The sequence below is a fragment of the Glycine soja genome, chromosome 12, assembly GCF_004193775.1.
Source record: "Glycine soja cultivar W05 chromosome 12, ASM419377v2, whole genome shotgun sequence".
Classification (NCBI taxonomy): domain Eukaryota; kingdom Viridiplantae; phylum Streptophyta; class Magnoliopsida; order Fabales; family Fabaceae; genus Glycine; species Glycine soja.
The window spans coordinates 44,529,441-44,544,926 of NC_041013.1; the positions used below are offsets into that span (position 1 = coordinate 44,529,441).

General features: G+C 34.9%; 2 protein-coding genes across 12 annotated transcripts in view; both read left to right on the forward strand.

Moving 5' to 3' along the window:
* The first annotated feature begins 1,757 nt into the window (after nt 1-1,757).
* Nucleotides 1,758-2,609, forward strand: LOC114379059 (ankyrin repeat-containing protein At5g02620-like). Its single transcript, XM_028337611.1, has one exon. The coding sequence runs from the start codon at nt 1,845-1,847 to the stop codon at nt 2,607-2,609; it is 765 nt and encodes a 254-aa protein (XP_028193412.1). The 5' UTR covers nt 1,758-1,844.
* A 1,084-nt stretch (nt 2,610-3,693) lies between these two features.
* Nucleotides 3,694-15,486, forward strand: part of LOC114379832 (putative methyltransferase At1g22800, mitochondrial) — a 12,611-nt gene continuing 818 nt past the window's right edge. The window contains exons 1-12 of one of the 11 annotated variants that reach the window (XM_028338601.1): nt 3,694-4,008; nt 7,539-7,695; nt 7,780-7,868; nt 11,693-11,994; nt 12,061-12,142; nt 12,204-12,342; nt 12,422-12,491; nt 12,861-12,925; nt 13,015-13,093; nt 13,445-13,532; nt 14,056-14,120; nt 14,240-14,329. In XM_028338601.1, the coding sequence (XP_028194402.1) occupies nt 11,791-11,994; nt 12,061-12,142; nt 12,204-12,342; nt 12,422-12,491; nt 12,861-12,925; nt 13,015-13,093; nt 13,445-13,532; nt 14,056-14,120; nt 14,240-14,329 (882 nt within the window). In that variant the 5' untranslated portion in view covers nt 3,694-4,008; nt 7,539-7,695; nt 7,780-7,868; nt 11,693-11,790. Of the gene's footprint in view, nt 4,009-7,171; nt 7,255-7,538; nt 7,696-7,779; nt 7,869-11,692; nt 11,995-12,060; nt 12,143-12,203; nt 12,343-12,421; nt 12,492-12,860; nt 12,926-13,014; nt 13,094-13,444; nt 13,533-14,055; nt 14,121-14,239; nt 14,330-15,486 lie in introns of those variants that run through there. The other 10 variants (XM_028338612.1, XM_028338606.1, XM_028338603.1 and 7 more) reach the window with 10 other exon arrangements.

Below are 15,486 nucleotides of genomic sequence, written 5' to 3' on the forward strand. Positions count from 1 at the left end.
AGAACTCAACAAATGGGGGGGGGGGGGGGGGTTCGTCTTTACCGCTATATTCAATTTGTGATTCAGAAATCTTAAAAGCACACTTTCTCTCTCTTGCGCGTTTTGAAATGGCACTAGTCCCAGACCGGCTTGCCTTGTCTCTTTATTTTGAATGGTGTTTTGTTTCCACCTAATAAGTAAGAGTTGTTTGGTTTGACTATTTTCCGTTTTTATTTTATGAAAATAAGAAATGGTGATGAAAATGTATTTGGTTAAATTTTTGAAAACATTTTTAATGAAAATGAAAATAATAAAATTTTGTTTTTAGTGTTTTCTGTTGAAAACAAAATCTCATTTTGGATAAAATGAAAATGCGATCATAAGAAATGTAATTTTAAACAAATTTAAAAATACAAAAAAGATAAGAAGTCAATATATCATAAATTTTCATTGTTTTTATTTCCTAAAAACAGAAAATAAAAAGTCAAATCAAACATATTTTCAGAATTCTAACATTTTGAAAATGAAAACAGTTTTCAGAAAATGAAAACAAAATAAAAATGTAAACCAAACACACCCTTAAACTTTTTTTTAACACTCACTTTTGTTCTTAAATATATAATCATCATCTATCATCTATTGATATGTTGATATACAAACAAGGTCCATACATGTTTCGGAAAATACCAAAATACCCCTAACATGTCGACATAAGAAGCATTGTCATTCTCATCCAAAAACATCCCATCATTCTATGTAATTTATTATTTTGTTGTTTCCAATGTGTGCTCCCAGAGAGCACGTGGGCTAAGCTTTGGAGTACGAAGAGACAATGGAATGCTTCGAATTCAAAGAAGTCACTGGCAACCCTGAGTAGTGCTTCGTTTTCTTAGAGTAAGGTTCCTTTTTTTCTTTCTTTACTTTATGTTTTTTATGTACTTGGTGTATACATTATTTGTTACAGAACATAGAGTCGTTGCTATCCTTAAGTAATGGTTCATTTTCTTTGTAGGATAAACAAGACAGAGTGGAATGTTTCGAAGGTGAAAGAAGTCACAACAAACCCTGAATACAAGTTCTTTTTTTTTCTTTCTTTACTTTACGTTTTTTATGTACTTTGTGTATACATTATTTGTTGCAGAACATTTTTTTCTTTCTTTACTTTAGGTTTTTTATGTACTTGGTGTATACATTATTTGTTGCAGAACATTGAATTGACGTGAACCCTGAACATTGAAAAGAAAACATTTAAATTGATTTTTTATATCAGTTACACCTTTTAAACTTGTCATGTTAAAAAATATAAAAGAATATACCATACCGGATACATGTAAGGGAAAGAGAGGAGAGTGGATGCCTAAAGAAGCAGATGATTTTACATGTTTATATATAGGAAGGGATTTGACTATTGGCGGTCACTTACACATTAAAATACCGTTGCTACAGTAGCTTGAAGTATCCCATTTATGGTGATCTGAAGTCTGAACAACAGCCCAGTGAATAATTGACCCCCTTTGTCTTGCATCACCCTAGCCACTAGATAAGACAACTTTGTGATTTTGTTAAGATTCCATTTACACAAACTCCCCTTGCTTTTATTACTCCTGATTGTTGTTTTTCTGGTTTTGCCTTCGTGATCTACCAGCATTGAATTTGATGGAGGCAGTTTTGTGCGTGCACACACAATTGAAACTTAAGGGATGAATGTAAACTCAAAGGAAACATATGTAATATAAATTTATGACTTACGAACAAGCAGCATGATTCCAAGACTAAGTTTCAAGCATCTGACCTCTTTGTGATTTTTTCAATGTCTATCCTAAACTAGTCATTATTAATTGCAGAATGTACGCTGCTTGTTATCAATGGAGGGTATCAACATCAATGCTACAAACAAGGCTGGAGAGACTCCTCTTGATGTTGCAGAAAAATTTGGAAGTCCAGAACTTGTCTCCACATTGAGGGATGCTGGGGCTGCCAATTCTACTGATCAAAGGAAACCTCCAAATGCATCAAAGCAACTCAAGCAGACTGTCAGTGACATAAAGCATGATGTACAATCCCAACTCCAGCAGACACGTCAGACTGACATGAGGGTCCAGAAAATTGCAAAGAAGCTGAAAAAGCTCCACATTAGTGGGCTGAACAACGCGATAACCTCTGCTACTGTTGTTGCCGTTCTTATTGCTACAGTTGCTTTTGCAGCCATCTTCACAGTCCCCGGTCAATACGTTGAAGGCAAAACACATGGATTTTCACTTGGACAAGCAAATATAGCAAACAATGCAGCTTTCCTAATATTTTTTGTGTTTGACAGCCTGGCATTGTTCATCTCTCTGGCAGTAGTGGTGGTTCAAACTTTTGTCGTTGTGATTGAGCAAAAGGCAAAGAAGCAGCTTGTTTTTGTCATTAACAAGCTCATGTGGATGGCTTGCCTTTTCGTTTCCATTGCCTTCATTCCTCTTACATACGTCGTGGTGGGATCACACTCCAAATGGCTTGCAATATATGCTACAGTGATTGGAAGCTTGATAATGCTCTCTACAATTGGCTCCATGTGCTATTGTGTAATTTTGCACAGGAAGGAGGAGACAAAATTGAGAGCCGAGAGCCGTGATGCTGCAATTTAGATGCCAATTTAACTAGCCACAAACTTAGATGAAATACAACTAGCTTTTGAGAGCAGTTGAACCACTACAAGCCAGTACTAATAACTATGAGAGTTATGAGTTCTATTTTTTTTTAACATTTTTATCCTTGTGATAAAAAGTTGAACCCCACTAATAAAAGCAAATAGATAACTACATGTATGCCCATACGTGTATTTGATTATTTCTATAAGCTTGACTATTTAGTTCACAAACAGATTGGCTTTAGACATCAATAAGTTTCCTTCAAATCCTTTGCTCGGGCACTCATTAAATTAATATTATTACTGAACATTAGAAAGCTAACAAGGGCAGATTATGAGGCAATAAACCAATAACAATATTGTTTATCTTGCCTCTTGACTTTCTTTTATGGACAAAATTATTACAGTTTTTATCATGAAATCAAAGCTTTATGAGAATGACTCAAAGTGATTACACATCCAAAACAGCAATAACAGTACATATGCATTTAATTACAAAGATTTACCTTTTTCTTTTCAGATCCATGTTTAATATTGCCTGAGGCTTGCCAGGCAAAATAGCTCTGGATCTTCTGCAGACTTTTGTCACTGCTGATGAAGCTTATCATTGATTGTTAAAAAAACAAGAATGGAGTATTATTTGTCAACATTTAATCAAGCAGGAAAAACATATTAACTAGTTAACTTATTTTCATTTGGGATATGATAATTTACATAGATATAATACAAAAATAATTTCACCGGGCACAAGAGGAGAGAAAGTTACAAGTTATTATAATTATAAATGAAGGGTGCATATGATAAACTACAATTTTTTTTAGGTAATACATTAGCTATATTTTTATGTAATAGCAAATTCATCACACCCACACCCAAAAATCTAGTGAAAAGCCGAAACAAGTGGACAACATTTGAAGTACATATGCTAAAAATGCGAAACAGTTGTGTCTGCATACTTCACTTTTGAACACACCCCCCCCCCCCCCAAAAAAAAAAAAAACACATACACACACACAAACAACCCTCCCTTGTATAAGCTGAAAGTTAGAAATCCAATATCATTGTCTTTAGTAATTACAACCCCGACTCACTACGCATCCCAACTCAGACATGGGCCTGTCCATATGGGTTATATTTTCAGCCCACATCCCAACTCAGCTACGCAATTATCAAACACTGGTTTACCAATTACAACCCCGAGTGCTAGCATCCCAAGTTTTAGAATCAATCAAACAAACCTCAGTACCAAGAACCCTATGCCTTGACAAACCCTAACGTTGATTTAAATCGTTTGTTCGCACTTCAATCTCCAAGTCATAAATACACTCTTCTCTCCCCATTCACTCGCATTGGCTTTTGGTAGTTGAAGTCTTTCATTGTTGTCAAATTCAGATCAGGTTTTCCTTTTTCCCTCTCTTTTTATCTTATCGATTTTGGTTCATGCCATGCCTCTGTAACTTTGTTTGTTTGTTTGTTTGTTTCTTTCTTTCTTCGTGTAATCCCTGCAGCAAGAATTTTGTTTCTGTACTTTATAAACCACCCATTAAAACTTACAAGTCATCTGTACAAGTAATTAAAGCGGGTCAATTGATATATCCTGGGAGTAACTTTTTACATTATCACTTGTATTATTAAATTTTCTCTGGTGCATCTACTGTGAACACCTTAAAAAATGACAATGTATTTGATATTGTACTAAGCACTACATTTTAGCCAAATGCGCCATACATGTTTAGCAAACTTCTTCCTCATACATGTTGGTTTTTTCTTTCTCTTTTAAACTTGAGTCTGTCTATTATTGTATAAGCACTTAGATATCATATCATCTATTTTTATAATTGAAAAAATCAGTTTAAACTATTTTCACATTAGATATAAGTTGTTTTCATCATTTATCCTAGAATGCTTATTGAAATAAGTTGAAAACAACTTATGGACATATCATAAGCTATTTTCATAAGTTTTTGCAAACACTTACAGAAGGGCAGATAAGCCCAAGTAAACTTTAAATAAGCTCTTCTAAACATACCTTAATTTGATCATTGTTTAGGAATGTGAATGCGTGGTTCCAGCTTGAATATATTTAAAATGCTGAGAAATGTGATTATTTGAGTAGGGATCAGGTGCCAAATCCAAGTTCTCATATCTATAGATTCTATACTTATGATTGTTGAAACCACATTGAAACTCATCAAATTTGCTTCTAAAATAGTCAAGCTAATAGAAATGGTTAAATACGTGTATGGGCATACATGTAGTTATCTATTTGCTTTTATTAGTACCCATTCAACTTTTTATCACAAGGATAAAACTGTAAAAAAAAAATAAAGAACTCATAACTCATAGTTATAAGTACTGGCTTATAGTGGTGCTATCATGATGGAGCAGTTGAGAGCATGTCTCAACTGCTTTCAAAAGCTAGTTGTATTTCATGTGTGTTTGTGGCTGGCTAAATTGGCATCTAAATTGTAGCATCACATCCTGGATAGCTGGAATGACTGCTACGCTCTAGATATTGAAAAATTTGAAATATCTTCTTTGCCCATCCCTAATTATACCTTATTTACTCGTTAAGAGGATTTTTGGTGTCCTATACCCATCCATGCATTGAGGCATTTTAGGATTAGCAGCCTGTGTTCTTTATTACACAAACTCATCACACATTGTGAGCCATAGGAATTTCAAGCCTACTCTTCTCATAAACACAAGGAAATTGCATAGCCCACCCCCTGCTACAGCATATTGCCACTACTTCACCTTTGTTTTTGCATCGTGAAGCCGCATATGCCTGTTTCTCACTCTGCACTTTGCTCTCTCAAGTTTCCAGCAGCCAAACATCTGTTCATGCTTTGTTTGTCTCTGTACCCTCTGCATTTTCCTGTCCCTCCGCCTCTCTTTCATCCTTTTCCAACTAAGCCCAACACTGTTTCCCCAGTTTTGATTTGAGTACTTTAGTTTTGAGCATGTTATACAGAAACTATTTGCTTTGGTATAACAGCTGCTTTGCTGTACCATTATAGCATATAGGGGTCAGGTACTGCTCTATAATGTGGGGTTATTTAACTACTTTGACTACATGACCAAGGTATTTAGCTTTTACTCTATAGTATTTGAAAATACAATCAAGCATTCAAGCTTTTGCTTTTGGATAAATTTACTTGTTCAACTACAAATCAATTAGAAATCCTTCAATATTACATTCACTCCCACAAACCCAATATTACGTTCAATCCTTGGCTAACGACAACTCAAGGATTTCACGTACTATATGTTTTTTTTTTGCACAGCAAAAATCATAATATATTATAAATAAGATTCAGCACATGTATCAATCGTATGAAGGCCTGATGGCGACTAGATGGAAATGGTGGTGGTTAGCATTGACATGGTCCATTGGGGAGCACAGAAATAGCATTATTTTCTCTGGCAGCACCTTCAATGCAAATAAAATGATGGAGGATGCAGTGTTTTTATTATGGACTTGGCTGAGACATTTAGAGAAGGGTTTTCAATCTCACTTTAATCACTGGTCTTCAAATATTAGAGAAGGCTTTCGATGTAATCAAGGATAGGAATCTAGACCATATTAGTTACTAGTTTTGTTTTCTTCGGTTTCTATAGAGTGGTTCCTTCTCAGACTATTTTGTCTGATTATGGAACCATTCCCATGGCAACTTCCTTTCTGTATTTCAGTACCTCTGGTACTATATATTTATTTAATCTATTATCTTTGCTGACCAAAAAAAAAAAAAAAAGATTCAGTACTAGGTGTACTGAAATATACAACAAGAAAAAACATAGGCAATGAAAAGCCAAACCCAACTATAAAAGACAAAAACAACACAGCTGACAAGATATGTCCAGCCCCTTCAAGTTAGTTGACCAAAAATTAAAATGAGATTGAAAGCCCTTCTCCATAGACTTTACTCAGGACCAAGTATGGAATAAGGCTTCATCCATGACTTTTTTAGGGTTGGAAGGCTGGTTGTTGAAAACCAAGCTATTTCTGTGATTCCAAATAATCAATGACAGTGCTATCCATAATACCTCCCATCTCTTGTCTGTGCTGCTTTGCCTATTCCAGTGAGAGAATTGCAGAAAGTGATTCTTTGGCTCTATGGGGAGAGGTCCCGCTCTATTAACCCATCTCAGTAGTTTGGGCTATTCTAGCTGCTGTATCTTGTTTGTCCCGATCTATCTGTACATTGGGTTTTCTATTGTATTTTCTAGTACCTCTGGTACTCATCTTTAATATAATATGTTATTTTTGCTGAGCAAAAAAAAAAATGGCTGGCAGTTTCCATAGACTTAATAATGCTGACCAAGCATTTCACAGATTCATGTCGGAAAGTAATATCCTGTGCTGGAGACAAAGCAGTGGTTGACCCTGTAGGTGGTCCCAAAGCGGTTTTCAGAAGGCCATTGACAATCCTGCAAATATCTGATGGAATTATAAGAATTTAAATACTAAAACAAGATGCAAAATCAAACAAACTTAAGTAAATAAAAAATCTGTCACTAGATATGTACTGCAGACCTTGAATAAGCGTTAACTCTTGGAAGTAGACAGTGCTCCAAGTACACCATATAAGCAAACGACTCAATAAAGAAGCAAGGAAACAGTTATGACCCTAAAACCCAAGGTATGGCCTCCAACATGACGTTCTACTCCAAATAACTAAATCTTTTATCAGAACTAGTTACAAACTAACAATTCCAAAAGCTTAAGCTGTTAAGGTTTAGACAAATGAATAGTTTTATATTACACCTCTAAGACACCGCCTTGCACAAAAACCTTTTAAAGCTTTAGATCATGTTTTACTCAGTTTTTCTTATCTCATTTCTAGTATTTTGATACCATGTCCAATTTTCTGCATTATTGCACCCATGTAAGGTTTTAAAGCAAACTCTTTTGTTTCTTACCTAGTCTTGAAAACTTTCATTCCGCCACCAGCATTCTTTATCTTGGTCCAAAACCTTTTAATTCACTCAGGACTACTCAGGCAAGTGATAGCAGCTCTGGGCTTCGAGGGCTAGAATCCTCCGAAGAATTCAAGAGAAGAGGGAAACAATTGAGAGAAAAGGTAATTTCATTCATGTCTTGCCTTATTACATTCATCATATATATAGTGGTATGAAGAATAACAGAATTTGTCATCTTCTGCTAGCATAATCCTAACAGAAAGGAATCTACGGCACTAATGGCAGACAAAGCTAAGGGAATGGCCAGCTCAGCGCATCACACGAAATCCTTTAGGTATGCTGGTGCTATGCTTTTCCTTTTGGGCATGTTTACTATATGCACCTCCTTCTTGCTATCAGCAAGCTTCCAAATCTTCTTAGACGTCTCATTCCAAATTAATAGAGTTGAGAGAATATGAGAAAAGAGAAGAGAATGAGATTGAGAAATCTAATGTTATTCAACCCAAGTGACAACTGATTACAGTTATAGATTATATAGATGATCTAACAACTAACAACCTAACCGTCAACTAACCTAAGTTAGTTGATACAACTGTCACCAGCTGTTACACACTAATAACCTCTAATCACAAACTAACTACTAACCATAGTAGTTAGACTAACAGCTTACTGAAATAAAGCAAAAATACATTGAGTAATGTAATACTCTTATAAACCCCCTTGCAAGCTCATGAGGGATTGGAAGAAATTCTTTGAACTACTCTGAGCTTGGATCTGAATGAAACAAATGAAGCAGGAGAGAGGGCCTTGGTAAGAATATCAGCAAGTTGATGAGCTGCAGGCACATGAACAACATCAATCTGTTTGGTGATGACCTTCTTCCCAACAAAGAACAGATCAAGCTCCATATGTTTAGTTCGAGAATGAAGAACAGGGTTGTGAGCAAGAGAGACAGTGCTGGTATTATCACAGAGAATGAGAGGAGTGGTATGAGCAACTTATAAGTCGTAGAGAAATAAAAAATAGTTTGTCCTTCCTCATTTAGTCCTCCAAAACCCTAACCAATATGAGCTCCTGAAAATTGACTTGACTCATGACCAACATATTCACTTAGATCCTTGCCTAAGAAAATCTTTTCCTCTTATGGAACGCCTTGTACCAACCCCTCCATATCTTCCCAAGACTTTTCTTTCACAAGTGCCTCCAATCCTACTTGTGGTGTATAAGCACTGATGATATTGATGATCTCTTATGCCACAACTAATTTTACGGCGTCCCCAATTCTTTTTAAATCCACCACACTATCATTGAAATCCTTGCCTACAATAATAGCCTTCCATTTATTCCTCTAATTTTTCCCATGTATTAAAGTTTAAATCCTGTGGTATCTAGCTCCTTAGTTTTTTTTTTCCTCTAACCCATTTGATCTCTTGTAGGTACATAATGTGTTTTTTTTTTTTTTTTTGCACGACAAAAACCCATTTGATGATGGTGTGGCGTGCGTGCGCGCAGGCGCGAAAGAGAGGGGAACAAACTTGTTGTCGTGTGTTGAGTGTGTGAGAGCAGGTCGTGTAAATGGATTTGATGGAACCTATATTTATAGATAGTGGATGAGCAAGGGTACTAGTCCTTGTTTGTAGGGGGAGATGATTCATGGGTTATAGATAATAACCAATGGCTTAGATATAATGTTAGAGATTATCATTTGAATGACAAATAAAGGTAGACGATGATATTCGTACCTTGTAGATAATATGACGTTATAGATAATTTAGTATTTACTAATAGACAAGATATTCAAATATATCTGAATAATAGTTAGGTTAAATATAACCTATTTGTTGGGAAGCTTGACAACTAAGGGTTAGGCGTGTCTTTGAGTAGCTTGAGACAATACAGGGGGTACTCCATCCAAACACACACTTAGTTAATTTCATGGACATCATATCCAAAAACACAAGTTCCTTTGAGAAAGAAACACCTTTTGCTGAGGCTGCTCTCATGGAGATCCCTCACCAGGTTGTGTTTCTTCCTGTGTTGGTTGGTGCATTTCTTAATCAATATTTCCAATCTCTTGTTAAATTTGGCGTGCAGGTAAAGTCAATATTTTATAATTGCATTATTAAGCATAGGCAGCTTGCTGCTGGCTACCTTTTTTGTCAATGTTGGTTCAATTTCACATATCTGCTGTATCACATAGATACCAGGGCAGAGATTGAGTTTTTAGAAATGAAGATTACACTTTTATTTCATTTTCTGGTTCAGTACGTAACAATGTCACTCTCAAAAAGCTAGATATCTTGAAACACCGTCATTTACCAAATACATGTTGACAATTTTTTTTTTTGCAAATTATTAAGAACAGAAACATAAACTTGAGTAATTAGATAGCAATTTGTTATGCATATTATAAAAATGAATGCACTAAAATAATTCTGTAATTTACTGTTCAAAACTGTAAGATTTAATGCATTTTTATCTAACTAAAATTGTGTTTGAATAGGTAGAGTGTATGCCAGATTTTAACATTGAATTATTCTTTCTTTTTAACACCACATATTCTGATTGTTCAGTGACTATTCCCTTGCATTGAATGTTCTTTAAATGTGGTTACTATAAGTGTTCTCACATCTTTCGCAAACTCAAAACCTTGACTTGAATGAGACCTCTTTGATTGAACACTTCTACCAAATCTTGTGACAGACTCTGCTGTGAACAATTGAATGAGACCTCTTTGATTGGACACTTCTACCAAATCTTGTGACAGACTCTGCTGTGAACAATTGATTGAGTATCATTCTTTGTTTTCTTGTTTTCCTCCAATTATTTAATCTGTTTCCTTGTCTGTTCTCTCTATTTTTTCTATATTTTGTAAGAGACACTCTACTCCTTTGTTTTGTGTGTCTATCTATTCCTATGTGTTGTTAGTCTCTACTTCTCTTTGTTCTCTGTTCTGTCCTTTCTGATTTAGGATTAGTGGTTCTCTAATAGAGTTTTGTGAAAGAGAGCGATTGAGAGTGAGGAAGATATTATTATTCAACCCATGTCTTCAATCAATACATGCTCAGTTTATATACAACTTAACAAACATAACAGAACTAACTGAGTAACTAACTGTAGTTATTTAATTAATATAGTTAACTAAATTAACATTTTTTCTTAATTCATGTGAATTTGTTAAAATGGTGCTATATATAGGGATGTGTATGTTGTATATTGCACGTACATGCGATGATTGAATAATGAACAAAACTCAATTTGCCATTATTGTCCCTGTATTTTGAGGTATTATATTATGAATCTTTGTATTTTTTATTTGTCTTTTGTCATGTTATTTTGCCATGTATACTTATATTCATATTTAGGGGTGACAAAAAAAGTTGAATTGACAAAGTTAAGTCATCTCATAATCAATCCGCAAACATTTATAGTAATAGTGTCCCATCATATCATGCAAGACTCCATTTTTTTAATACGGAAAGGAAGTATAAACTTGAATTGAGATTATTCTGCCAACATTAGAGAATGTTGATTCAGAAGGAATTAATACATGAGTACGAGAAAATTATTTTTCAAAAAAGACATGTTAGTGTATAAAATTTTAAATTATCAACAAATTAGGAATCATAATAGATTTAACTTTTAAGGTGATTATTATTAAATTCAATTAATGTCTTTTTTGATAATTGAAGAAATCACCTTGTTGATAGACATGCAAGGATTTATGATGATAGACCATAAAATAATCCAAAAGGAATATACTAAGATATAAAAACTTCACATCCAAGTTCTTACCCTTTTGCATTTTGTACTCATCATTATTTATTGTGGTTTATGTGCTTCTCTCTCAATGGTAAAATGAAACTAATGAATGATCAATTTTTATGGTAACTTTTAGAGATAAAAACAAAAGGATAAAAATGATAAGTTGGTCCATAAGCCCAGCACCCAGCACATGAAGTTCACTTTTGACTTATAGATTTATCATGTTATTCTTTGTGTCATGTCATAAAAATAGTGATAACTTCAAAGTTCAAAAGACTAAAGTGATAATTTACCTTTAATTAAGCTCCAATTCTTATGAAATGAAAATGAATAAATATCTATTTTGTTCCTTAAAATTGTTAGAGGCTAACAGGATGAAAATTTTGAATTTAGTCCATCTGCAGTTTAGTTTGTTCCCGGTGGGGCAATTCACACGCTACCCATGAATCCCATTTTGATTTGCTTGTTGGAGGCGGAGAATTGAGAAGAAAATGAGAGCAGTGTCCCTTTGGCTTCGGCGCAAACACCAATTGTCGTTGGCATTGGCATTTCGCAGATTCTCGACATCTAATTCGAAGGTGAAAATCTTTGATCGCGAGTTGAAGCGCACACAACGTGACCGAGCCGCATGGTTGACTCCCTCACACGACCCTCTTCTTCACACCGTCGCTCAAAATCTCTTGGACCGCTTGCAGGTTCCTTTAGTTACTTAGCTTCCCTTCCCTTCTAAATTCCAACTTCAATTCTCTGTTGTTGTTTAGGACTGTAAGAAGACTTTTCCAACTGCGCTATGCTTAGGAGGCTCATTACAACCTATCACGCGCTCTCTTTCTGTTCCTCCTGGTATCTATCTCACTCTCCACGTGCTATTAGCATTATATTATGATTAATTGATTGATCCCAGCCCCAGGTGGCGTGGAAAAGCTTATTGTCATGGATGCCTCCTATGATATGCTTCAAGCCTGTAAAAATGCTCACCACAATGCCACCGTTGAGACCCACTTTCTTGTTGCTGACGAAGAGTTTCTTCCTATCAAAGAAAGGCAATTATAATTGATTTTATTTCATGTCACGCTTTTCCTGTTTTGGATTGTTCTTACTTAGATATTGGTTTGTTTGCAGCTCTGTGGATTTGGTTGTTAGTTGCTTGGGACTACACTGGACTAATGATCTGCCTGGAGCAATGATACAGGTTACTGCCTTCTTTCTTTTCTAATGTTGTCCCTTAAATTCAACCATACTTATTAGGCTTAAATATGTTTTAGGTCCCTAATATAAAAAAATTGTTGCATTGTATCCCTAATACATCAAAACTTTTGTGTTGAATCTCTGTCATTAGTTAAGTAATGATTTGACACCTTATGAACATATCTTCCTAATATAATCAGGGGCTGAGATGGTATCACGTCATCACTTAATTGACGGTAAGGACTTAAAGCAAAAGTTTTGATATATCAGAGATCCAATGCAATGGTAAAATTTATTAGGGACCCAAACACAGACCTAAAACATATTTAAGCATACTTATTATTATCTGATTTTTTATTTTTATGTTTTGCAGTCTAGATTGGCATTGAAGCCTGATGGCTTATTTTTAGCAGCTATTCTTGGTGGAGAAACATTAAAGTGACAATGTTTATTTTTATTTCTTGAAATTTCTTTGGAACAGAAATGGATGGGGGCATTCTAATTAATGATATTTGTGCTGCTACCAGGGAGCTCAGAATAGCTTGTACGTTGGCACAAATGGAGCGTGAAGGAGGGATCAGTCCCCGAGTATCACCTTTGGCACAGGCATGTTATTGCAAAAGTATTATCTCCTGATTTGTTTATTTATCAGTTAAGATCAACTATATTTTGAATTAATACTTTACTGTCTCTTTTGAATAGGATGATGTGGTTGTGTTACTTGTCATTGTCTGTTGGCAATGCCGTCATGAATTCCATGATTTTGTGTGAAAGTAACTTTATTTTGAAGCAAATAGGTTTGTGTAATATATGTCCATCATGGAAATATTCGTCTTGCCTGCTTCTTAAAGACCAGTTAGTTAATCTGGCTTGTTGTAGCTTTAATGGTTGTATTGAAGACTTGTATTTTTTGTCAAAATAGTATAAGAAAGCTGACATTCTGTCCTCCATTTTCAGGTTCGAGATGCTGGGAATCTTTTGACTAGGGCAGGTTTCACCCTTCCAGGTGTTGATGTTGATGATTATGTAGTTAAATATGAAAGTGGTGAGAAATTTCATTTGATTTAATAATTGAATTATTCCACGTGCGTGACATGAATTAAATGAATTATGAGTGCGTCCTAAATTTTTTGCTACATATATTCTTCCTTAGTTTGGAATTTCAGTTCTGGTAGATGACCAACGACTGAGATATGAGCATGGTAACTTTTATTGCTGACTGGTAGGTGCATAGTAAGTAAAGGCCATAAGACTAAAGATCACCACATAGACAATATGTGCTAAAAAGAATATCCACTGTGGGAATAACAAAATTTCCACTTCACAAGGAGGACTTATAGAAAATGTTTAAAAGCTAAGAGAGTGAGGGAATGCTGGCAGAAAACCAAGAAAGGAATAGTGGTTGTCATTTTCTATTTCTGTATGGTTTTATAATTAAATTTTATATTTTACACATATATGAATTGTTTCAAGTTGTTACTTATTCATTGAATAATGTGTGAATTTATTACCTCATTCAACTCGTGATACATTTTTGTAATGGTGATTCTTGTCTCTGTTTTGTGCAGCTCTGGAGCTTATAGAACATCTCCGTGCAATGGGTGAAACAAATGCTCTTTATCAAATGAACAATGTAAAGTATTTTTTTTTCTTTTTATACCAATGGATATTAAATACAATTTCCTTGTATCAAATGTTGTGCCTTGGATGTTGTATTACATTTCTGAAAAGAGGTTATGCATGTATGAACAGATCCTAAAGAGGGACACAGCGTTAGCAACTGCAGCTATTTATGATTCAATGTTTTCTGCAGAAGACGGCACTGTACCTGCAACATTCCAGGTAATCAAAATAGAGGGTTTATTCATAGCAAAACCAGTAGTGTAGTTTATATCAAAGCCGTCTCTTTCTAACTGTGTTTTGCAAACCAGACATGTCCCTAAATCAGTAAGGAGAGAGGTTTAAGCATTTGAGGTCAAACTGTGTTTCTTTGGATGCGCATTTATATTCATATAAGTTATGCCACTGCTTTTTCATATATTAAGGGTTGCTGCAGATGATTGGCAGGATTGAGGGTGCCAACATAGTTGGGACTTAGGATCCTTCTTCAAATTATGATGCATTTACACTCTTTTACTTAAAAAGAAAAAAGTTATGCCAATGTGTAAAATGTATATCACGTATATAAGTAAAATCATATAGAAAAAATTCAGTTTTATCTCCTGCATAATCAATTTGTTTCATACACATACAATATATGTCAACAAATTACATAGTACACAACACTAAAATAAACTATATCTAGCATGATCTAACTGCTACAAGACCAAGTAATGCACTGCCACAATATGCATAAGAGGTTTGTGAAGGAATTAATTATTTTTACTTATTGTAGCCTTGTAGGTTTAATGGGACGAAAGATATTGGAAAAAACCTAAGTCCCATATTAGTTAGAGATAAAGTCAAGATAGAGTATATAAGTGAGAGACAACCCTCACCCTATGAGTTAGCTTTTGACGTTGAGTTAGGTTGAAACTCACATTCTAAGATGGTATCAGAGCATATTTAAGATTCATTCAATAGGTTACCCACCGTATTATTCACGCACCAAGTCCATAAGTGCTGGGCGTGAGAGGATGTATTGGAAAAAATCCAAGTCCCACATTGGCTAGAGATAAAGTAGTGAAGGGCAACCCTTACCCTATGAGCTAGCTTTGGGGATTGACTTAGGTCCAAACTCGCATTCTAAGATATGTATATGCTTGTCCATGAGAGTTATTTATTTTTACTTATAATAGCGTAGGTTTATGAGGCGATTGCTACTTGTTTTGATCCAAATGAATTAAGAAATCTAGTCAATTCATGCGATTTTAGGTTACCATGACATGGTTTAGCTCAAAAGGCAGAATCCATGACCTTTGATTAAAAAAAAAATTGCCGAACCAAGTAAATTGTGATCAGTATGCATGGGAGGTGACTTGCATTTGATTTTTGTGCGT

Coding starts and splice junctions, on each gene's coding strand:
- LOC114379059 (XM_028337611.1), top strand. CDS start 1,845: ATGGAGGGTATCAACATCAATGCTACAAACAAGGCTGGAGAGACTCCT.